Here is a 24,389-nt window from a genome sequence, read left to right on the forward strand (position 1 = left end):
CATCCTACTGATGGCAAAAGGCAGGTTTGCCTCCACTGATAAGAAACCTTGAACAAACCTGAACAAAAATGTCTTTGCTGTTGCAAAGGAGCTGTGAAGCAGAATACCCTCAAAATGGAAGTGCACATATAAGGCTTCCTTGCACAACACCCTCTATAGTGTTGGAGCACTTATTTTGCTGACTTGAAGTGGGATGGTATGCAGACTTTCTTGTTGCAAAGAGCTTACAGCTTTTTGGCTGAGATTGTCCATGGATGACTATTCAGTTACCCTTGCACAGTCTAAATAATATTTAACTCCTTTCAGTCACTAATTATACGTTTCTACTTAACAATAGGAGATATCAGCCTGAAACTTTCCTCCCTAAAACCAAATTTAGCAAAGAGACGTGCAGATGGGACCCAAAAAAGAGTTGCTTCAAGCCTCTTAAATAAATCCTTCTCATATCTGAGAATGAAAAGAGATCTGAAGAAGAAAGTGTTATCCTTCTCCAGCTATGATAGTCATGGCAATGAATTTCCTAGATTAAGTTTGTTCATGAAGTCTTTCATATAGTATTGGATTCTTCAATAAAATAACTGCTTTAGATATCAGAGTTCATACTTTACATGTAATTTCTGTAATGAAGAGATGTCTTTTCCTGTTCTTGTGGTCCAAAGAATATATGCAGATGTTCTGCTGGTACCTTTGCCTGAAGGTGCCTTTTGTCCCAGAGAATGGTAAGTGTCAGCTCAGTGGATGGGTCTGTGGTTTGGAGGATTCACACCAGTGGATGGGTGGAATGGCTTTAACCTTTCCTCCTTCCTGTCTGGCCCCAGTCCACAGCTGACTGTGGTGGGCAGAACAAGAGCGTGGTCACAGCTCTTTGCACTCCTACATTTTGAGCCACTTCCACAGTGCCGTAGCTTAACTTGGCTGGCAGCCAAATACCACACAGCCGCTTGCTCACTCTCCCCTTGCCCCAGGGAAGAGGGGAGAGAATTGGAGGGGTAAAGGTAAGGAGATTTTTAAGTTGAGATAAGAATAATTTAATAATTGAAATAAAATAAATCTAATAATAATAATAATGCTAATAATAATAATATATGGAAATGAGTGATAGACAGTGCAATTGCTCACCACCCACTGATCGATGCCCAGCCTGTTCCCAGATAGCGATCCCAGAGGAGCAAAAATCCCAAAACTGCAATCCCAGCAAAGACAGAGAGAGTGTATTCCAGTCAATTCTCATTTATATACTGAACATGACATTATATGATATGGAATATCCCATTGGAATATCCAAATGCCAATTTGAGTCTATAATTTTACTATGCCTCCCCAGTTTTCTTCTGCACCTGCAGACTAGCAAAACATGTGAAGTTGGAACGTTCTTGATGTTCTTAGCAACAATGAAAAAAACAGTATATTATCAATGTTCTCATTCCAAATCCCATACTGAAACCAAAATACAATGCTATTCTGGCTACTAAGAAGAAAATTAGCTCTGTCTCAGCTGAAACCAGGACACAGAGGTACCACAAATAGGCACTTTTGCCAAAGTTCATTCAGCTGATTTTGCTTCTGTCACTGAGCAACAGGTATGATCAACTTTGCAGTGATCAGTACTACTCAATGGAATATTTGTAACAGTCCTTTAAAATAAGTCATGTTATTAGGTAGAGAACATTTTAGACACAAAGTAAAAGACATGTAAAGAGACTGTATTTAGTAGTCAGAAAGCAAACTGAGATCAGAAGTTTAAAAAAAAAATGATCGTGCAGACATGACGTGCATTTGTCTGCACTCTATGCTTTGGGTGGTTGTCAAGATCAGAGTGAGTCATCCAGCAAATATTGCAAATAACATATTCAGCGTTGCCAGATTACAGGTCTAAGCAGAAGCATCCTTGGCATACATACCCACTGAAATTATGAACAGGTGCCCACTATAAACCTGAGTATTGAGTTGCAGAAACAGCCCTCTGCTGTGTGTCTCAGTCCTGCACTATTAAATATATTCCAAACTTCTTTAATTGCTTCTGCAGCATCCTGCAGGGAGCTCAAAATTGTTTGTATACAGAAAAGAATTTCTAGGTTTGTTCACAACTGTGTTTGCAGCAGCATGTTGTTATTTCTGAGAGAATGAAAAAAATCAGTGACACAAAATTATAGTTTCCTTGCCTAGACCAGCATCCCCTTCAGACAGGATACCACAAACAATGGATCCTCGTAGAGTATTTATAATAGAGAGGGAAAGACTATGAGTATGTTAGACTGAAATCCACACTCTTTGTGTCATTTCTATGTTCTGTCACAGCTGCTGCACAAATCACTGTGGACAATAATTTTCTCATCATTCAGGTGCTCGATTCTAACTGAAAATTACTTCAGCACCCAAATACTTTTCTATTTTTACTCATAGACCATTTGCAGCTGCATCTCTTCTGTCAGTGGGACTAACAGCAACGTTCTGATGACAGCAACACTGATAGCCTCTGAGCCTTACTATATCACCACCACATTGCTGAGGATACTGCAGAAGAACAAGGACCAGAATGGATTTTAACATGAAATTTGAAAAGAGAGCATGAATTTTGCTCACTGACAATGTGAAAGACTGTTTTAAATACAGTTACCAAGCTGTACATTAAGAAATACAGAAATGTCTTTTATAAAGAGAGGCATTAGGGCAGATGATGTGAAAGGGCAAAAAATGCAGGGACAATGAACAAAGAGTAGACATCATCACAGCAAACTCCTGTCATTTAACATCATCGTATTCTGACACTGCTTTTTGCCTCAGGTAACTTTTCAGCTTTCAGGGTTTCAGCTTGTATTCAAGGATTGAATGTCTGGTGACCTAGGAGTTATTTCTCAGCTTCAGCACCAATTCTTACAGCAAATGTCATTATGACTGCCACCAAGGTCATTGGAAAAATCAGATGCAAAACCCATTTGCAGCCATCCAACTTGGCATACTCAAATGCAGGTCACGTCACCTTTAGTTAATAAAAGTTGTGGGAAATCTCATTTACATCATCAATTAAAAGTGTTCAGAAGTTTTTATAGCCCTGAGTGTGCAAATTTGTGACAACCCAGGATCATGCAATTTCTGTCTGTTTCTCTCTCTCTCTCTCGAAATAAAAGCCAGATGTATGAAAGTTACCATTCATAAAAGTGACTTAAAGATAATACCATGTCATCATTCTATTAAAAGGTCAATAAAGAAAGCCCATTAAAAAGATATGTGAAAAAATCCTAAGTGCAATCAGCCATTCAATATTCACCCCTCAGCAAGATTCAAAAAGGACATCTGTGCTTTTAAGTTTCTTTAATAATCAGTTTCTTCGCCTTGGAAGAAAGTCAATAAGCTAACTTTCAGAATTGAGCTGTAGGTCAAATGGTTTATCTCTTGACTATTAAAGCCTAAGAGAGAAAATACTGCTTAAGAGTAGGTCAAGATGAAATCTGTTTGAAATGAAGTTTTGAATTGTATAGAATGCAATTTTTGTTGAAGTTAGTACTGGTGAAACTGTTTGCATGGCCAGAAAGACTTAGAAATTATGCATGCTGATGGGCTATGTCTGGTTTTATCCTCCTGCTATCCTGTCTCTCCTGTGAAGCACTACTGCCTGGTGAAGACTGCAAACAGGAGAAATCTGGTTGGTTTTCCCCTCATTTAGCATGGAGGGCTGAGCTCTCTGAGCCATGCTATCCAGCATGACAGCCACAAGAGAGGAATGCAGGCAGAAAGGTGGGGAAAAAAAAAAACAATTTCTGGTGCTTAGATGGATTTCTGCTAGCACTAGGACCGAGTGTGTAAAGCCCGAGGAGCAGTGACCCTGCACCAGGACACAAAGGCTAGGTGAGGAACTTCAAAAGGGGTTGTTGGTCAGTAGGAAGGTGCCAGTGGGAATGTGCTAGGGAAGGGCGGCTGCACCTGCAGCCAGCTACAGCCTTCGGCTGCGGACAAGCCCTGCTAAGGCCACAGAGCAGGGAACCTTCATAGCCCAGTCAGGCTAATCTTTGAGTCCTACTATTTACCAACCCAACAGAAAACATTACTAAGCTCACTAATCTTCTATCCTCTTATCTTTCCAGCAATCTTGACACAGAAGAGCTCTGTGGTAAGTTCCTTTTTGGGCAAGAATATAATTTATGCCTGCAGCAGCCCTCTGCAAGTGAACATACCGTGCAATATGATTTTTGTGTGTGTGTGTTTAATCTTTGTAGCTGTATTTTAAAATAATTTCCATTTTTGGGAAACTGGGAGAATGCAGATGGCTTATAATCTTTTCAGACTCTGTCATCCATTACATGCAGAAATTGCTTTGAAAATATTTTTCCTAATCAATCTGTTCTGATGTAAAGAGAGATAGATAATTTATCTTGTTTCCCTTTCATATGAGATTTTTTTTTTCTAGTTAGTTAATCTTTCAAAGGTATGAGTGTTTTGGCAATTTTGAAAGACTGTCACTTTAGTATCCCACTAGAGGAAAGTTCATTGCTTTGCTCTAACTTGATCCAGTAAGAACAGCAGTTTGACAAGTTCTGTCATCCTTCATCACAAATACTCTCCTGCAAGACCTAAAGTTTGGCCCAGCTACCCATTTCTGTGCCCCATCCTGAGCTGTGAGTCATTTCCCCAAAGCCCCATTTGCTCCCTAGCTGATCTTGCAGCACCTGATTAAGGGGTGCTGCTTACAGCAGAAAACAATTCACAGAAAATTTCTGCAAGTCCTCCCACAAAATATAAAAAACCACAGATATACTTGTCAAGAACAGCCTATTTCTGAGGGAAAGATGGTTGCCTGGTAACTTTTCCAGTAATCAACAATGTTGAAGACCCATGAAAGCTGAAAATACTGTCAAGTTGAATGCTAGCTCTCTCACTTACCCCCAGTATGACTCCACCCATAGCCAAGAACCCACTAAGAGGCAGTAGGGCCTGTGGCTTATAGATATATGACAGGAGACTCAGCTGAAGTGAATTGGGCTGTGACGACTTCCACTGATTGAGAATCTGGCCGAAATTATATAAACCTGGCCAAGGAAAACAGGGGGTTTTGTTCCACAAGGGATTTATGGCTTTGGATGTTGCACTGGAGGTTTTCAGGTTTGCTTTGTACCTGACTGCACCAGCTACCTTAGACTGGCCAGAGGGCTGAGGCAGGTCTTAGCCTGGCACTGGCTCTGTTTGCTCTCTGTTTTGATTAAATATGGGCTGCTTCAGCTGCCTTTTAAATCTTTCATAGGTTGCCACTAGGGTGTCTTTCATCTGTGAATCTGAGTTTACTCAACACATGTTTAAGCTGGTGTTTATAAAACGCTTTTTGAGTTATCTCAGATCTCCTCAGAAATTAAGCTTCATTTCCAGGTTACTAATTCACAATATGTTTTCATCCTAAATAATTCCATTCAACCTCTCAGCAATACCAGGTTACGTCACAGTGCTCCTGAAACTTTCATGCTTTATGAGACTTTTCAGCTTCGTGACTCCCCTGAGAAGCTCACACTGACCTCTTAAAAGCCTCAGAGTATTGCTATCTATTATTTCAAAAAGCTCCTATCTAATCTTGTTCTTCCTGTCTGCCATTTAGATGTTGTTTTTCATGCTCTTCCATGTGATCTGATGTCTAAATGCCTTCTCTAGCACAGTCTCTAGCTTTAACATAATTTTCTTTCTTACTTTTTCCCTTCTGTGCCTCCCTCTGTTGTATTTTGCTGCATTGACCAAATGGCAAATCAGGTCATGATTTCCCAGCGTTGCTTCCTCCTCTTGTGTAATCCCTCTGATTGAATTATGCCCCCGATTTTACATCACCACTTTCTTTTAAAATGTCCTTTGCTTTGAGCACATATGCAAGGACATTCTGCAATTTATGTTATTTCCCATTATTTTTGTTAAAAGTATTTTGCATGCAACATTTTTGTTGAGAATATAATCACAGTATTTGGGACAAGAAGCTTATCTGGCCAACTCATGGTCTCTTCACTTCTCAGAAAGAAACAACTGGTCCCTGCTGACCCTAACTCACAACAGACTTTACTTGATCTTATGTCCTCTAAGGGCTTTATCAGTGTTATTCATTTTTGCATCAATATAATCAGATTTAGTACATATATATGTAATCTTCATTTCCTGCTAGTAACTATAAAGTAGACTATTAAACTGAAAATAAAAATTTAAAAATTTAAAAATAAAATAACCCTTTTCTTTGTAACTCTTCATTTTATATATCTAGATAGTTAATAATACCATAACTGAATTCAGACTTGATAAAATTGATATTTAATGAAATATTGATTTTTCAGGACATAAGAAGGTGATGTGGGTTTTCTTCTTCTTTTAGAATATTTTTCCAAGCACTTAGGAGAGTATGAAAATGTTCTATCTGTCTTGGAGGACTTAAATATAACCATACTGAAGGCAATGGACAAAACAAAGAAAGTAAGTAAAAACTGACATTTTATTTACATTTGTATATTTTGTTTATTTTAAGATGTATCCAGTATTTTTTTTATCTGGATAAATTTAGTAATTCATATTTAAGTTCTTCCACATATACATGTTGGTAGCAAAGGTCTGGTAGGAAAAGGCTTGTCAAAATGGATCAAAGCTGTAAAGCTCTACCTGCAAAGTATTATAGTTTGGATATAATCAAAATTGTCTTTGCAAATGATCTGAAGAATGTTCTCCATATTGTCATACCAACAGAGGGTTCCATGTCCCATGCCAAATGTGAGTAAGTATTATCAGCATATTAACATCTGAAAATAGTCTGAATTTGAAAAAGTAATTGTCCTGGTTTTGCTAGGATGGAGTTAATTTTCTTCTTAGTAATTAGAATAGCTGTGTTTTGGTTTCAGTTCAGACTTGTTATGAGAAGAACGTTGATAACAGTACTGGTATTATTAGTTGCTGCTGGAGCTCAAGGCCACCGTGTTTGGCTGCTTCACAGCTGCATCAGGACTGGGAGGGAGGAGTGTAGTGAATAGAAAAACCTAAAATTGGCATTTGGATGTGCCAATGAAATATTCCATATCATATCTCATCATGTCTAGTATATTATCCAGGGCTGACTGGAAGACGGGGGTAATTCTCTCTGGTTTTTGCTCGGGCTCTCGTTCTTCTGGGATTGCAGTTTTGGTTCAGGATTGTTGCTCCTCCGGGATCGTTATCCGGGAAGGGGCCGGGCTTAGTCAGCAGGTTGTGAGCAGTTGGACTGTGTATCACTCATTTGTATATTTTATTACTGTTATCATTATCACTACTATTTTAATATTAGGGTTTTTTTTAAAGTTTTCTTTTATTTCTATTATTAAACTGTTCTTATCTCAACCTACAGGTGAGGGGGTAGTGGGTGAATGGCTGTGTTGGCTGCTGGCCAAGGGCTAGCCCAGTGAAACTATCACAGTAATCCAAATATTTGAAGTAGAAAACATGTTTGTAAAGATGCTAGTGACTTAAAATATGTTAGCAACTACCATTAGATTAGGTAGGCAAGAGTCATGTGGAGACATACTGAGGAGTTGTATTTATATTGTTGTTAAATGTAGATTCCAGGATAGTTTGAAAAGATTAAAATGGCTGTAATATCTCTCCCCGTGTTCCCTGAAGCTGAACCCAAGTACTTTTATGATTATAAAAGCAGACTGTAAGCAGTGGCTGTGCATTCCAGCTGCTTAGTCCTGAAATATAACTGACCAATGTAAATCACTTTAAAGTAGTTTTGATAGTAACAACAGAAGGCATAGAAATTGAGTGAAACTTCCTGACTGAGAAAAAGATTTCGTTTCCATTTCAGGCATTTCAAACAAAAACAGCACTCCGAGTCAGCAAGGAGGTGGTGTTAGGGCTGTTACCTACCAGCAGAGTGAGGGGCATTCACCCTGGAGGAGATGTTTCTCAGGAGAAGCTCAGTTTCTCCATCCATCTGATGAGGGAGGTAGCCATGCTGCAGGACATGCTAGGTGGCCGATCCCCTTGGCACTCAATTGATTATGGTCATACCTGCTTGTTCATACCACATCCCAGCTTGATTTCTGATCAAAACTACATCAAGATATTGGATAATATGGTCTTTTTCCCTGCCTGAACAGTTAAATTTTCTGTGCAAGGTGGAACAGCTTCAAAAGGTGAGGGAAAGCACAAACCAGGGAAAAAAGTGAACCTGGATCCTCCAAACCCAACCCCAGACCAGCACCACAAGGCTAATTGCTGGAAGGTGAGCCACCAGCAACAGAAATTTCAGTCAGAAGTATTTAGAGAGATCCCATAGTGAGATGGAAATGATTTTTTTTGGTCAATCAATGGGGATAAAGCTGTGCTTCTCTAGCAAAGTAGTTCTCTTTGGCATTCGGGTGTCTGCAAGAGTGCAGTACTCATACATTTCACATGACTGCCAAAATACAAATCTGAAAGTGTAGCTTATGTCCTTAGATCTTGAGCCAGTAAGCTGAGTATTTCCCTGTTCATGCTGTGCATCTTTCACTCCTAATGAAGCAACTGTGCACAGACTCACTGCCTCATTGGGCTGGACAGTGAAAAGCAATAGATTAGTTTATTCTAGCCATGCATATTTAAAAAAAAAAAATAGCCATGTGTACAAACTACTGCTAAAGGGGAGGATGTGTCATCTGATAACTTCTGGAAGTAAAGAATTTCTTCACAAGTTAATTACAGAGGATGAATCCCAGTAGACTAATCAGAGTTGTAGGAAGTAGGCATTGTCCTGACTAGCAAATGGATAAGAAAATCTGGAATATTAGTAAGTATGTAATTTGTCTGCTTGAAGAATCTATCTTAAGAAAAAAAATTAATAACCACCCCACAGTTTATTTGAATTTTATTTTCCTGATTGAAGATTCAAGCTTAATGAGTTTTCTCTGTTTCAGGAATATCCCAACTGACTATTCATTAGAGGTGGCAGAACTAGAGAAAGGCTAACACTGGAAAAATACTTTTAATTCCAATTAGTAGACACAGTGTGTGAACATAGTCAAACAAAAAATGTGTCCTCAGATATTCTAAAATAGAGCTTTCTACCAAGGACATGCCCAGCAACTACAGCTTTGTATGGAAACTAAATTCTCAATTCAAACTTGGAATTATTCAGAACAGGAACTCAGTTCTCAGGAAACAGATAGATTATGTGACCTGACTACTTGATAAATCATCAGAGTGCAAGTAATAAAATTTCCATTCAAAATAGTCCAAGCTTTTATTGAAGTCTAAAATCTGGAATATATTCACCTAAAATCAGAGCTGGAGGTGGAGCAAAAGCTAGTTAGCGCATTGAGATAGCATGGATGAATGATGTTTGTCACCAGTGATACACACTGGATGTGATGTAGCTCCTTGCTGAAGCTGACTCTGCAGCTCAAACAAGCAGGTACTCAGAAACGGGTGGTCTGGTTATGAATGGCCAACAGCATGTATGCAGAGCAAGGCTGGGGTTTCCCCTCCTCATGACAAATAAAACTTTGTCTTTGCTCTGCTGTTGCAGCCACCTAGTCCTTTCAATGGTCACTGAGAAATGGGAGCATTTCTTACGATCTTTCAGCAGGGAAAAGACTGGGGTGCATTTGCAAGTACTTACTGAGTATGGGCAACATGAATTGGTAGGAAAGCAGGGATTTTCTATAGGAAGGACTGAGTGGTGATTGTTTATCTGACTCTAAACTGGATTAAAAAAAATGAATTAAGTACTCAGTTGCTCCTTTTTGCTCCCAAATATTTAAGACTTAATGAGCTGCCTACCTGCAGTGGTATGCACTCTGGGAGAGTTTATCAGAGACAGCTAGTTAGAGGTGCTGTCAGTTTCATACTTGACGAAAGGATGCTGGGGAAGCTACAGCCCTTCTGTTTTGGTACTTGTCTCTTGTATTTTATCCTTCCACAAGGAAGAGAAACACATATCTGAAGATATTTAGAGGGATTTGTGGCATTTGATATTTGATCATTTTTCTCCTTAGGATGGAGAGTCTGCATGAGCTGCTTTTACAGGAGCAGTGAGGACAGGTTGGTTAATCCTTAGTATCAGTTGTTTTTCTTGTACCTGCCAGCTTGATATTTTCTGGATCAGAATACAAGCTGGGATAGTTCTGTTTGTCTCATTTCTTCTTCATCTTATATACAGGAAGCATTAAAAATTAAAGACTCTGCAGAAGTTTACAAAGGCATTGGAAGGCTTGTTTCTTTACGCCTTTTTTTTCTGATGTCTTTTATAGCAAAACACAGAAGCAGACGACACCAAGTTGACAGGAGTGTTGATCTGCTTGAGGGTGGGAAGGCTCTCCAGAGGGATCTGGACAGGCTGGATTGATGGGCTGAGGCCAACTATATGAGGTTTAACAAGGCCAAGTGTGACCCAAGGTCCTGCACTTGGGTCACAACAACCTTAAAGGTCTTTTCCAACATAAACGATTCTATGATTCTAAGCATATTTAATTAAAATATTTAATTTTAACCTTGTTATTCAAATAAATGGAACATTTTCTGCAAGCTGCATTTTTATTACATTCTGTAGCTTACAGTCACATATATATACAATGAAGAGAAACTTTGCAACCCACAGCACAGAAAATAAAATCTGTCACTGAATAATGATGTAGACAAATAAAAATAGACCAACTTTTTTAATGTGCTTGACATCTCAGTTCTGTTGACTTGTGAATACTGAAAATAAGAAACTTGGACTGAAGACCATGTCTTCCTTCAGTTATCAAGCCATAAAATTGTTGCTATTTGTCAGCTGTTCAGTAATAACAAATTTTGCTCTATCATTTTTATTTCTGGTATTGCTATTAGTATGTTACAAATGCGACCTTCTGGTGGTGGTGAACTATTCTGTATTCAGTAGACTAGCAAAAGCTCATTTAATCACCAAAAAAGTGATTTTTGTATGAAATGAAGTTGTCAATATCGAAGTATTCAGGGGTTTAAAAAGGCATCTAGCGGTATTTTAGAAAACCTGGGGTATTATTCAAGGATGTCCGAATGTCCCAGATGTCTGCACAGGCCTGACAAATAGCACACAGGACCTCCAGGAGGAGACCCCATGCTGGGGCAGCAGCTGGAAACCAGGTGTGTCTCTGTAGGGCACCAGACTTCAGTTTAGATACTTGAAAAGCTCTGAGGTGTCTGAAGGTTTTTTTCCCAGAGGAACTGTCTCACAGAGGACTTGCTGGTGATGACCTACCCTGATAGTGCCTTTATCAGAAGGCAAAACACTCATTTGAAGTTCACTTTTCTTCACCAGTCCCCTCTCCTCCTGCCTCCTGTTTTCCCTTTTGCCAACAGCATGTGCTCATTTTCCAGCCAGGACTGATCCCTGTGTGTCCCCACTGGCACCGACACTGGTACCCGCACAGTGAAGGCTGACTCTGAGCAGAGGCTTGGGGAGAAGCAGGGACCATTTCAGATTATTTTAAACCCCCTGCTCCCTAGGGCAGTTTATGCTGCAGTGTTAGTGAAAGTCTAACCACAGCTGGCTGCCGGCCAAGTGACTGTGCCAGGGGCGCTTCAGGATGGGACATGCTTCCTGCTTTGTGATTTCAGGGACTGTTGGCTTGAGCTTCACCTAGCCCTTTAATCTATTAGAGATCTGACAACAGTCTTAATGTACAGCATACCACCTAACTTACTGGAGTAACAACTAAAATTGGGACTTTTTGCATTGACATGTCAGCAAATTGAGACTTTTTGCCGACATTGACATGTCAGCAAAATGGTGGGTGTTGGGAACTGCTGAAAGCAACTGAGCCTGGCAGAAATGCTTTCTCGGGACAGTGGCACTGAGCACCCATGTAGTTGTTTATTTTTTCTTGCAGAGGCTACCCTAAGAACTGTCTCAAAAGTGATTAAAGGCCACAATACCTGTTGTAAAAGTGATCCAACCTCCAGCAAGAAAAAGTTTTATGTATCTAAGTTGTTTCTTAGGTTATATTGGTATGGTGGCTTCACTTGGCTAGCAGCCAAACACAGCTGCGCACTCACTCTCCTCCCACCCTGCCCAGGGAATAGGTGAGAGAATTGGAGGGGTAAGGGTAAGGAGACTTGTAGTTTGAGATAAGAACAATTTAATAACTGAAATAAAACTTAAAATAATAATGATACTAATAATGATAATAATAATTAATTATGCAAATGAGTGATACACAGTGCAATTGCTCACCACCCACTGACCAAGCCTGAACTGTTCTCGGATAATGATCCCAGAGGAGCAACAATCCTGAAACAGAAACTGCAGTCCCAGAAGAGCAAGAGCCTGAGCAAGAGCCAGAGTGAACCCTCACAAGAGAGACACCCACATTAATATACTGGACGTGACATTATATGATATGAAACATCCCATTGGCATACCCACATGCCAATTTAGCTTGCTAATTTTAATATTCCTTGCCCTCCCAGACCTTGCACCTGTAGACTAGGAAAACACAAAGTCCTTCAACTTCCAGTGACAATTGAAAACATTGGTATGTTATCAATGTTCTCAAAACAAGTCTTATACTGAAACCAAAACACAGCACTATTCTAGCTCCTAAAAAGAAACCCAGCTCTGTCCCAGTCAAAAACCAGGACAACTGGTTATATTTTTCAGAACATATATTTTAATTTCAAGAGGAAATAATGCAATAGATTCTATTTTTTCAAAATGTAAACTGAAATTGGCTTTTATAGTTAACAGTGGTTATAAGATGAAACTTTGATCCACTGAGTGAGAGTGGAGCTTGACCCTATAGATTTTACATCTGAAATGCAAATCCAGTAACTATAATACAAAAAGAATCTCCTGGATGGAATTTTGTAGGACTTTTGCACAGCCAATAGAAAGCTTTATGAACAGCAAAATGAGATTCAAATGTAAAGTAAAGGGAACATCCAAATAAACAAGAAGGACTGTGGGCACAGTAGGAAATTGTTTAAACAAATACTGAAGATACTTAATCTGTTCTTCTGTGTCATCTTTTCATCATCCTTATTTCATTGTCCTCATTCCATTTCTTTACATCTCTTTTCTTGCTCAAAAGTACAGCAAGATCTTTCTTCCGTGGATGAAAGCCAGAAAGTGCTTTGGCTAGAACAGTTAACATACCTTTTTTCAAAACTGAATCAAGAGAGAGATGGCCTAACATTCTGTGATTCTGTGACCTCTGAGTGCACACTCCTCCCCTAAATACAGAGGCACAGATCTTTTGGAGACAAAAGCAATGCAGACTTCCATGGAAAGGAATGACAGGCAAACATAGGAAAAGAAGGATCACACACTGCAAAATTTCTCCTTTTCAGACTCTAAAGTCTCAGATTCTTTGCTTTGGATGGATTTTCTTCCCTTCTTTGCAACTGTTTTATGAAGGACACCAAATGATATGTCTGTGGTATCTGGGGACCAGACTCTGAACTAGCAAGCACCACTTTAGCAGCAGTAACTGTAACTGGTTTACACTCAGCTTTTAAACATGCAAAACATAGACATATTCAGTTTAGGATGGAAATGAAACATGATTTATATTCAATAGAGTGATCAAGTACTGGATTAGCCTTCCAAGCATTTGAGGGCAAAAAAAATCCCCTAACTGCTTTTAATGTATTGCTTGCAAAAACAGAGAAAGGGGGTGCATGGGGTGCAGCAGGAAGATGCTTGATTCAGTGACTGACACAGCATGTCTAATTCTTTGCTTCTATGAAATTACTCATTTTTCTGCTTTGCTCAAAAAAACCCCAAACAAACCCAAAGCTAAGTGAAGTCAGTGCAGACATAGTTGTTTCTCATATTCTACTTTTTCTAGCTACAATACCTACAAAACTGATGAAACACAGTCTGTAAATTCCTAAAAAGAACTATCTGGAAGATTTTTCTTTTGACCATGGATGACCTGAACTAATTTCCATGGGTTGCTTTTTTATAATTTCCTAATTTCTGATGAGACAGACTTGCCAGTGGTTAGATTTGGGCTCTGGATCCTTTTTGCATAAATCCATGTATTCAACTGTTCATAAGCTATAAACTCATCTGAAGAGAGGAATGCTGGCAACAGTGCTAAATAAATCACCAGTTGCACCCTGCTACAAGGCAGGTATGCAAGGCTGTGATGAAACAGCTAATGTCTAGGGACATTATTAAAGGAAATTTTTGAATTTCATTGCACAGGATTTTCTAACTTTAAAATTTATTTAAAATCATAATTATTAGTGCAAGTCAAGTCAAATGTAGATAAATTTAAAAAGCTGCAAGCGATGAATTCTAGGCAGTCAGGCAAGGATATTACAGAGATTGACCCCTTTCCTCCAAGCTCCTTATCAGAGAAATGAAAACTCTTGGGAACTTCTTTGATCTTTTTTGTGGAAGTCTTATACCTACTAGGTCAGAATTAGACAATTCTCAAATTTTTGCTGGTAGCAGAGATGTGTTAAGTAGTCAGAACTTAAAAAACAAACAAACAAACAAACAAAAAATCACCACCTTAATTAAGTTAATATCCATACCTTTAAGCATAAAAGTGTACAGATATAACTTCAAAGCAGAAAAATAATCAATCTAGCCATTCTCTTGCCTATACCTATCAAAACCACCAACAGCTTTGATAATTTCCTTGTATTCTTACAACCTTTTCCCAGGAGTAATGGCATTACACACATCCCTGCTACCTGCTGATATAAACCACAGCCAAAACACTGTTTCTTGTCTGTAAGCTATGTGGTGCACTTGATAGTAGTTAAATAGGAGTTACTTTTTATCCATGCATGAATTTTGTACATACTATTATTGTGATTAAGAGTATATTGCTTCTTTTTTCTATTCTATTAATTATTTTTTTTTCTATTCTGTTATTATTTTTTCTATCCTATTAATCCTAGTAGAGTGATAGATTCTTCTGTTGTTCTGATGGACGCTATTACAAATGTGTGTCAATATTCTCCTATAATCACCCATGGCTGCCTATTTTATTTCATTGCTCTTCTGTCAGCACTACAAGTGGTTAGTAGCGATTGTCACTGTTCCAGTTCTCTGGGCAGAATTTAGACATGTAATTTATTCCAAATATAATACTTGGATAAACTTGTAAAGTTTGTTCCACACTCTAAAATTGAAGTTGAATCTGTTTACTAGTTTGGCATGTTATGTCTTTGCTCACTCTTACAATGAGGATGCTATAGAAGTTGCATGTGTGTGAAGTTAACGCAATGAACATCTCTGGATCTGGCTTCTGTTGAAATTTTGATTTTATTCTTCAGTCTGATTGAAATGAAAAAGGCTTGAATTCTTTTTCATTTTAGTACAGTTATTCTGACTAATTTAATGTCCTTAATTTAAAGGCGTACCCCAGGGCATTGTCCCACTAATGTGCGATCTAAACACGTTCCATGATGAAGGGACATTTAACTAGATCGTTCCTTATTGAGTTTTAATCAACAATAACTAATTTTCAGTTGCCTTGGGGGTATTTTCTGTAAAGATAAGCATAAATAATTTTTATTAAATTATTTTGATATGACATATAAAATAGGAAGCAGAAAATTGCAAAGTAATATAACTATTATAAATAATGTTACAAATAAAATAAAGTACAAATAAATAAGTTTAAAAGTGTTATATAACATAAACTACTATGTAGCAAAAAGCAAAACAGAAAGGAGAGGCCAAGGGAACCGCGTCTGTTTAGCCTGGAGAAGAGGCTGAGGGAAGATGTAATTCTACTCTCTAAAGGAGGGTTATAGAGAAGACAAAACAACCCTGTATTTTTCAGGGGTGCACAGCAAAAGCACAAGAGGGAACGGCCACAGCTCACAGAAGGGAAAATGCTGACTAGACATAAAGAAAATACTTTGCATGGAGAAGATGGTGCAACAGTGAACCAGAGAGATGCTGTAATCTCCATCCTTGGAGATGTTCCAAACTCAGTTGACATATCCCCAAGCAGCCTGAACAAGCTTTGAAGTTGGCCCTGCTCTGAACAGGGGGTTGGAGTAGAAGACAGCCAGACATCCTTTCCTTCTGAGTTTGTAGATCTCTTGCATAAACTCCCACCTTTTCTGAGAGATTTCAGAGTTATTTTTTTGTCCCAACCTATTTATTTTGCTTGCCCCAAGTAAGCAAACACAAGTATCTCCCTCTTTCCCCATCTCAAGGAGCTGCTTTTCTGATAAATGGATCATCGTGGTGTCAGGTCACCCAAGGGGAGAGGATCGGGGCTGGCACCAGGGCTTGAGAGGAGCAAGAAGGTCACTGAACCTGTGGTAACCTGAGATGTGGACTCCCATAGGAGATACCTAAGTCTTGCCTCCTCTACCTTTATAAAAGGAGAACCTCTTTGGTACCTTTTAAGATAGCTGTAAGCTAGTTTTAAAGACCATGGTGACCTTTTCCATGGGGGATTCACTAATTATGTGTATCTTCAGTTGCATTAATGGAAATGCAAATCTTAGCTGCTCACAAAGGTCACAGTTGACTCTTGATGAGGAAGATGTGGAAAATTACTCTTATTCACTAACAATCAATATAACTAACAAGCAGAACAATATGTTAACATAGACTTATTTCATCTGGACTGCCCAAACTGCTGTGCAGTATAATGTATATGCTAATGAATGGTAATTTACAGCTAATGAAATTCAAGAAACAGGCCATTTTTCTAGTTTACATACAGACACCATCAGTGGGTCCCATTATTAATTGGTGGTGTAGTGTATGGACAATACAAATGCTGGTCATTCCAGTTAAGCTGGTTCTACCATAATATACACTTAATAGATACACATTTTTCTTAATTCAGAATTAACATTTTCTTTCTTCTAGTCAAATCTTGTACCAGTGTGGCTTTAGTAAAATGCAAATGAAGGCACTTTTCTGTAGGGAGTGGCGAAACAATAACAAAGCATGCCTGGTAATTCCTCATTGCTGAGAGCTGGAGTTGAGGTTTAAGTTGAATTGTAATGAACAATTTTTTCCCTCCATGGCTTAAATTATTATAATTCTGACAATTTATATATGCTGAATACCTTCTTCCATGATTTTTGAAGAATTTTAGAAGGATGGGTAGGAGTAGTTATCTTTCAGCGGGCAGGAGTCAAAGTTGCCTGACATTGCTATGAGCTCAGAATTACTGTCCTCAGAGCCATTCTTTAAAGAAAAATATTGAGTAGCTTTTTGCCCAACTGGGTGCATTAAGAGAGTTAAGTAGTTCCCCATAGAAGAGTTGTAAACACCAATATTTGTGTAAAATGTACATAAGGAAAGAGTCTTCGATAATTCTAGTCTCCCACAGATGATGTTAGCATCCTGCCTACCTAGCCCATCTTTACAAAAAAGCTCTGTGTACCTGATAAACTCATATATATATCAGATACAATATATATATATTGTGTGTGTATATACACATATACACACAATATATATATACACAAGATCGTATATAAAGATCTTGTATGTATATATATACACATCTATATATATATATATAAAGATCACAAGGACCTTTTTCAGGTGCTTGAGTGGGATCAATGTCTATACCTGGAAATTCAGGAGTGTTTTTGTCAAGAAACCTAAAGGTTGCTTATGTAGTTTGCATGTATAAGCACAAAAACATCCAAGCTGCTTCCTTTCTGATTTAAATCTGAATCTTCATTCACATATTTCTAACCTAGTAGGCAAATCCTTACCTTTTTTTTTTTTTAATGTAATTTTTAGGACTACCAAGAAGCTTCTAATTTGGAGCAGTTTGTGACTCGCTTTCTTTTGAAGGAAACACTGAACCAGCTTCAGTCCCTCCAGAGCTCCCTGGAGTGTGCCATGGAAACCACGGAGGAGCAGACTCGGCAGGAGAGGTGAGAAAACCTGCCCAGCTGCAGTGAAGGGGGTGAGGAGTGAGGTCACTGTGAACCTCCAAGACCATTTTACATTTCACTGATGTTGCATTAAAAAGGCAGAGAGAAAATAAAGCCCCTTGCATTCCAGCTTATCTTCAGATATCAGAGAGGCTGGGGGAGGCTGGGCTTACATTCTGAGTGATGCCCAATTCGGCACTATCAGTCCAGTCGCGTTCAATATATTGAACTACCACAGCTCTGGATTCACTAATAGTGCACCAGTACAGCCCAGTCACGTTTGAATGAACTAGCACAGCCTCTCAGTCACATTCATTGGGAACTCTCACGGCTGGATTCCCTGACAGTGCAATGCACCTCCAGTCTAGTCACATTTAAATTAACTTACACAGCCACACTTGGTCGCGTTCAATGAGGACTGTCACGCCTGGATTAATGAATGGTGCATTTTATTGAAGCAACAGTGTACAGGTTCTTTTGGATTGCCAGTGATAAATATACTGTCTGCAAAAATGAGTGGAGGTACTTAAGAACATAAATCTACAAACATAAATCTTGTTAAGGAAAACAAAGTTTAGATACTTAAGAACATAAATCTACAAACACATTAAGAGAAAGAAAAACAACTCTATAGAGATTTTCTAAGTTTCCCAGGGAAGGTTTGAATCTCACCCAATAGGCGTCCCTATGGGAGGGAAGAGAGGCTCAGCCTGTCCCAGAAGTCAGCGATGGTTCCTGATGGTATCTTCCCTAACATCACCCCTCTCTTAGGCTATTTTATACTGTTTTCTTAGTTTCAGGTGGAGCTTGAGTGACTCTAGTCGTACATACCTTTATTATAATTATTATAATAATCACTTTGCTTTTAAAGGTATAGACCAGAGGAAATTCAGAGTGCATGCTCAGTGAGGGGTGGTCGCACCTTGGAGGCAAGCAGCTTTTGGGATGGAGATGTAGTTTGGCATTATAATGATATTATAATGAGCAAAGTTCCACCGAGGACATAGTTTTGGCAAAACAATGAGAAACTGCTGGCTCAGGGTAGCAACCATGCAGTTTATCAGTTCCACAGTACCATCACGTTCCCCTCTGCTATGCACAGAGCCTGGCCGTGGTGTCTTCACCTCACCCTCCATGCTGTTTCTTTTAGAGTCAGGGACCTAGGGAACTACCATGGAATGGATTTCTTGCGTACTAACCTCACTCTACCCTGCAAGTTTCCTTCGTGCTGTACCTTCTTTTGAGATGTAGGTATAGACGGATTTCTAAGTTGCCTCCAGTAATAATTCCACATCATATTCCACAACCTGATGTAGGGAATAACAGTAGAAATAAGAATATGCTTTTTAGTCCATATAGGAACTCTCTAATAGGAGTTTTCCTGAAACTGAATACAAGCAGGTTCCAATCCGATCCTGTGGTCAGTTGCACATAGGAGGACCATTTTGTTACATCCTAGGCTCTGCTCCTTTGACTTTTTTGACTTTTTAAATCCATTGACTATTTAACATCAAATGCAGAAACCAGACCACTGCAATATGAAAAACTCTGAAATTACTAAGACCATTGACTGTCTCCTTGTTTATCTCTTCCAGCTTTCTGATTTATTTTTTTTTTTTCATTCCTCGTTACACAACGTTAAGAGGAGAAATAGCTGGGCTCTTGCTTGTTACAGCTTCTTCCTAGAACATAGGGCCATAGTATTGGTTAACATCTAACTCTATAAACTCTCAATCATCTGGGTAACCTGAATCTGTCCAAGGGGTTTAATTGACTTTAATACTATGACCTCATAGATGAGGGTTTGTAGGATCAAGAATCAAAACATTTTTTAAAAGCTACTTGGCTTTATGGGTTTGTTTTCCTCATTATGCTATTATTAAAGGTGATAGAGAAAACAGAATACAAGCTGTTGTGTTTCGTGGACAAAAAAGATCTCAATACTTCATACATTTTAAAATGCATTGCTTTTTTATTCTTTCTTTTGGAAATGTCATTTTCTTGTTTGTTTTGCTGTTGGTTTTGAGATCTCTGTAGTGCACTGTGGTTTTGTGCCAGCAGCTCAACCACAGGTGCACCGAGTATGCACAGTATATACACCCCTACATTCATACATACGTCTTTCCAGGTTCCCCACACAACTAATGGGAGAGAAAAAAGTCTTGAATGGACAGTTCACAACACCAACTAAGTTTGGTGTTCTTATATCCTCTGGAGTAATCATTGACTTCTCTGACTTGCCTTTTAGGACAGCCTCTCTAGAAATACAGTCTAGAAAGACCATCCAAGTAACTCAAACTACTCACTTGGGCGCATAGAATTGAGTGATATGAATATCCCTTTTTGCTGCCAGCTTTCTCATCTGCATTGACTGGCTGATAGGGCATTGTGGAGAATTCTTGCTCCAGTTTTATCAGTATAGTTGTTCAGAAATGTCCTTTTCGATGCTGAATTTGGTTTATGGCAAAGAAAATGAGAAAGAGGTGTGACACTGTTAAGCCAAATAGCATCTTCCCCATTTTCTGAGGCAGCAATGGAAAAGACAGGCAAATTCATCACTTTAACTACAGCTGTTTCGGAGAAGATGAGTTAGTTCCTAACAGATGCCCCAATCCCTATGTAAAATCATCTTCAGTTATGTTTAACTTAATTCAGGGGGCAAACTGTCTGAATCAAAACCCCATTAAGACATTCCTAAACTAACTTAAGAGTGCTCACAGTGGGGAACTGCCATAACTTGGCTTACTGTGAAGGGATTTTATGCTGCAGAAAATACATCTCCTTAACATAGTGTGTTAGCTTTTGGTGAGCTTTCATTCTGTGCTTCTGGAGACCAGAGAGCTCTCCAAAGCAGTGACCTGGGAATTATTTATTGAACTGTTTAGACTGCTATCTAATATTCTTTGCAACCACTGACCCAACTAACTGTTCAAAACTAACCATAGTCCTGGTCCTTCATTGGCTGGCTGGCTGGATGATGAACCACCACATATACAGACATCCTTCAGTCCTCACACAAACTCTCAAGTTTCAATGACTCTGTCATTTCAGTACGAACGTAAGTAATTTCTGTATCTGCTGTGTTTCAGTACTGGTCCCAGAGATGTATCTGTCCTCCATCCTATATTAGCTAATTCTTACTGGTTTTCCTTCCTTATTAACATATCTTGCTGCTTATCTTTCCAGTCTTTAAGCTGGAGGGGTCAATGTTTAAAGTTAATCTCTCATTTTTAGCTGTTCTTGTGACCCCAGTTCCTCTGCAGAGGTTCTGTGAAACTCCCATGAATGAAGAAACAGCGTGAATCGTTCCTCAGGCCAGGTCAGAACCCCATCACGGACAGACACTGACCTCGAGCTCTCTCTCCCTAAAAGATAGGTTTATGCCATCCTAACCCTCCTTTTTTTGATTACTTCTCTAATGACTAGCAACCTAAACACAACTAATCAGTAACAGTGCAAATCTGGAACATAATTCAGTGGTCTCAATAGGTGTTTCTCCTTTTTTAATTCAGAAGGAAACATACAAGAACATTTTTTGAGAACAGAGGAGAGCTCTCTCACATATTTTACTTTATGAAGTCTCCTGTGTTTCTGTGCAGAAAAGATCCAACAAAACCAGAAGTGCTTTCATTTCAATGGCCAGGAAAACGCTCCACTCGAAGGCTTCAGAGGAACAACAGCCTGTCACCAAACAGCCCTCATTTTAGCACAGGTATGGTATTTCACATTTTAAAGATATTTACAACACATATATACAGAAAAATAAACATGTATCTCCTCTCAAAAATTTAATTTAGAAATGGTAACTAACTCAGATACTTTACTGACAGAAATCAATCTTCAATTTAATATAGAAGGCATAAGGTATTAGCTCAAACTATAAGGAAAAAAAATAGGTACCTATAGATCTGAACTGATGAAAAATAAATACATCATTATGGGCCAAACTGTGATATCATTTTGGGGTTGATTCAACAATTCTTAGGTAATATTTGTAGCCTGCAGATAAGAATGAAAAAGGGAAGGCTATAGCTTATACAGAACCACATTCTCTGTCATGACTTGCACCTTAGCGGAGGGGAAAAAAGAAGAAACTGAAACGGAAAATGCAAAACCTGAAAGAAAAAAAGATTTAATTTAAGATTATATAAAAAAAAATCTGAAACAGCATTTCCGCTTTGGAAAACATGAGAGGGTGCTATGGTAAATAGAATTCTTTGGAAGGAGTGACAATAAGCATAAGGCTGCAATGAAGGCATCTCCAGGCTTAATGATATCTCCTAAAGTCAAGGCATTGAAGATGACTGAAACACCGAAGTACATGATAAGCCAAGCCCACTTCTTGAGAAGTCATGCAGATCTCACTGTTTGCAGCCATGTGCTTACCTCTTCCTTCTTATCCCTCTTTTGAAGACCCTTCTGTCACCAACATTCCTGACTTTCTGCCACTCACCAAATGGTGCTGTTCATTTAGCACAATGATGTAGGATGATGTTTGGTCCCTTGCTGTGAGTTGCTGGTGTTCAGAACAAGGAAGGTCACATAGCCTTGCTGCTGCACTGCTCATTCACAGTCCTCAGAAGGAACCCAAACATATGAAGCTGTACCAAATCCACTTACTGTATTAATGTAATTTTAAAGAGCTAACATCTTACTCCACAGTAATTCTAATAGCTGTCTAAAAGCTATTCAAATAGCTTGTCTACTTTCCTAGACAAGCTTTGTGTTTGTCTTGGTAAACACAAGGCAGTAAGGTCTTGTCCTTACTGCCTGCTGCCTGCATGCACAGTAACTAACAGTGAACACTGAAGCCAGCCTTTCTTTAGGTTTTGTACTTGCTCAGGTAAAGCCACACTTCGCCTCTTCTACACATCACACCTGCAGTATGACCCCAGCATCAGGATTTCTTCTTTACTTGTCAAAAAATAGTCCAGTTCTCACAAGAAATGTGAAAATGACCTGATCATTTCCAGCTGGAAAATGATCAGGTTAATGAATGTGCATATCAAGAGCATGTGTTGAAAAATCTTCATTTTCTGATAAACAACCTTCCTCTGTCCTTAGAGCAATCACTTTTGCACACATTCACACTGTGGAAGATGCCAGGAACTGTTCTCATAATACACATATCTGTTTCCTTTCCATCTGATAGACAATTTTCTGGAGAGATTTTCCAGAGATTTTAGAGAGGCTCAGAGATGCTTATGCCTTTGTAGAACAGCATTTTCTAGCTTCACCTTTGCTATATGACATCAGGTCATTATACAGTCACAAGTTAGACTGCAGAAGAGATGAAGAGTTAGGAAGTGTTACGACAGGATCATGTCCTATCCATATAAAGAAACAAGATATAATTAATATCCAGTCTCTTTAGTCTTTCCTCTGCTGCTGAATTTCATGACTTGTGAGAAAAATAAACATAGGAAAGTTATTATGATGAAACATAATCAGTCCTGAGCTGATCAAAATTTGCAGTCACCACAGGCATAAATTACACATCTCAAAACCTCATTCTAGAAAAAGGAAGGATCAATCATATTGCTGCAATTTATCAAGCAAGTAGTAATGCTGTTCGGTTGGAAAGGTAAAGAAGGATCATTAGCTGCAAGGGACATCCAGATAACGTTATTAAATCAGCTAGAGTCCACTGCAGGATTATATCCATAATTAGTGGATGAGCACATGAAAACCCTCAAGACAGAATATTGCAGATGACTGTGAAAACCCCTCAGAGTATAAGTATAAAAACAGCTGTTGCAGCCAAATGAGCCTTTTATGAATGAAGAGAAAGCCCCTTATTCCCCATGCACATGAGACGTTCTACAATTATGTTAGGAGGCTCCTTCAGGAATCCCTCAACATAAGATGCACACACTCACCCACCCCTACACACACCCATCACCCACCCACCCACACCCCTACCCACACACACACAGTCTCTCTCTCTCTCTCTAGCACTGGCATTAATCTAGAATGTAGTTTTCATTCTGTATTGGATTTCTGTTCTATCTTTAAAAGAAAGAAGATAATTCCTATAGTCAAAATCATGCTTTCCTTTAGTTGCACCTAAATGAACATTGAACTACTTGCAGCACAATCGTCAAGAAGCAAAATAAATTGCGACCTAAACTTTTAAATAAAATAAATGAATATACTATGTTCCAACATTTAGTAACATTTTATAAACATTTGTTATTTATATTTTCTGAAGGCTGGATTGAGGACGACAGCCAGTGGATGACCCAGATAAACAGACTCCAAAAGCTGATTGACAGGCTGGAAAAGAAGGTGTGCATTTCTTTTCACCTGTTTGTTCTCTCATTTTCAGTAAAGCAATCCTTAAACCACAAATGCTTTCCATGTCCCAGTCTTGCCAATCAATAATGGGTGAAACTTCAACATCACCTAAGAGAGCTAATACTCATTAAACGCCTACATATTTCTTTCACCTTCTTCTTTCCTGTTTCATGATAGCATGACATGGTTTGCCCAAGCTCCCCTTTCCCCTTTTCATCACCACAGATCCAAGTTTTCATAAAAATAAGAAAAGTCACATTATTCTATGACTGCAGGATGTT

General features: G+C 38.8%; 1 protein-coding gene across 1 annotated transcript in view; it reads left to right on the forward strand.

The window, feature by feature from the left end:
* LOC104517999 (N-terminal EF-hand calcium-binding protein 1) overlaps positions 1 to 24,099 on the forward strand; it is a gene marked incomplete at both ends in the record, with an annotated part of 35,414 nt that extends 11,315 nt beyond the window's left edge. Inside the window, 5 exons of the mRNA XM_010169733.1 lie at positions 4,083 to 4,108; positions 6,335 to 6,432; positions 17,675 to 17,811; positions 21,411 to 21,523; positions 24,023 to 24,099. Coding sequence (XP_010168035.1) covers positions 4,083 to 4,108; positions 6,335 to 6,432; positions 17,675 to 17,811; positions 21,411 to 21,523; positions 24,023 to 24,099 — 451 coding nt within the window. The remainder of the gene's footprint in view (positions 1 to 4,082; positions 4,109 to 6,334; positions 6,433 to 17,674; positions 17,812 to 21,410; positions 21,524 to 24,022) is intronic.
* Positions 24,100 to 24,389: the final 290 nt, after the last annotated feature.

The sequence above is a fragment of the Antrostomus carolinensis genome, unplaced genomic scaffold, assembly GCF_000700745.2.
Source record: "Antrostomus carolinensis isolate BGI_N321 unplaced genomic scaffold, ASM70074v2 scaffold2866, whole genome shotgun sequence".
Lineage (NCBI taxonomy): Eukaryota > Metazoa > Chordata > Aves > Caprimulgiformes > Caprimulgidae > Antrostomus > Antrostomus carolinensis.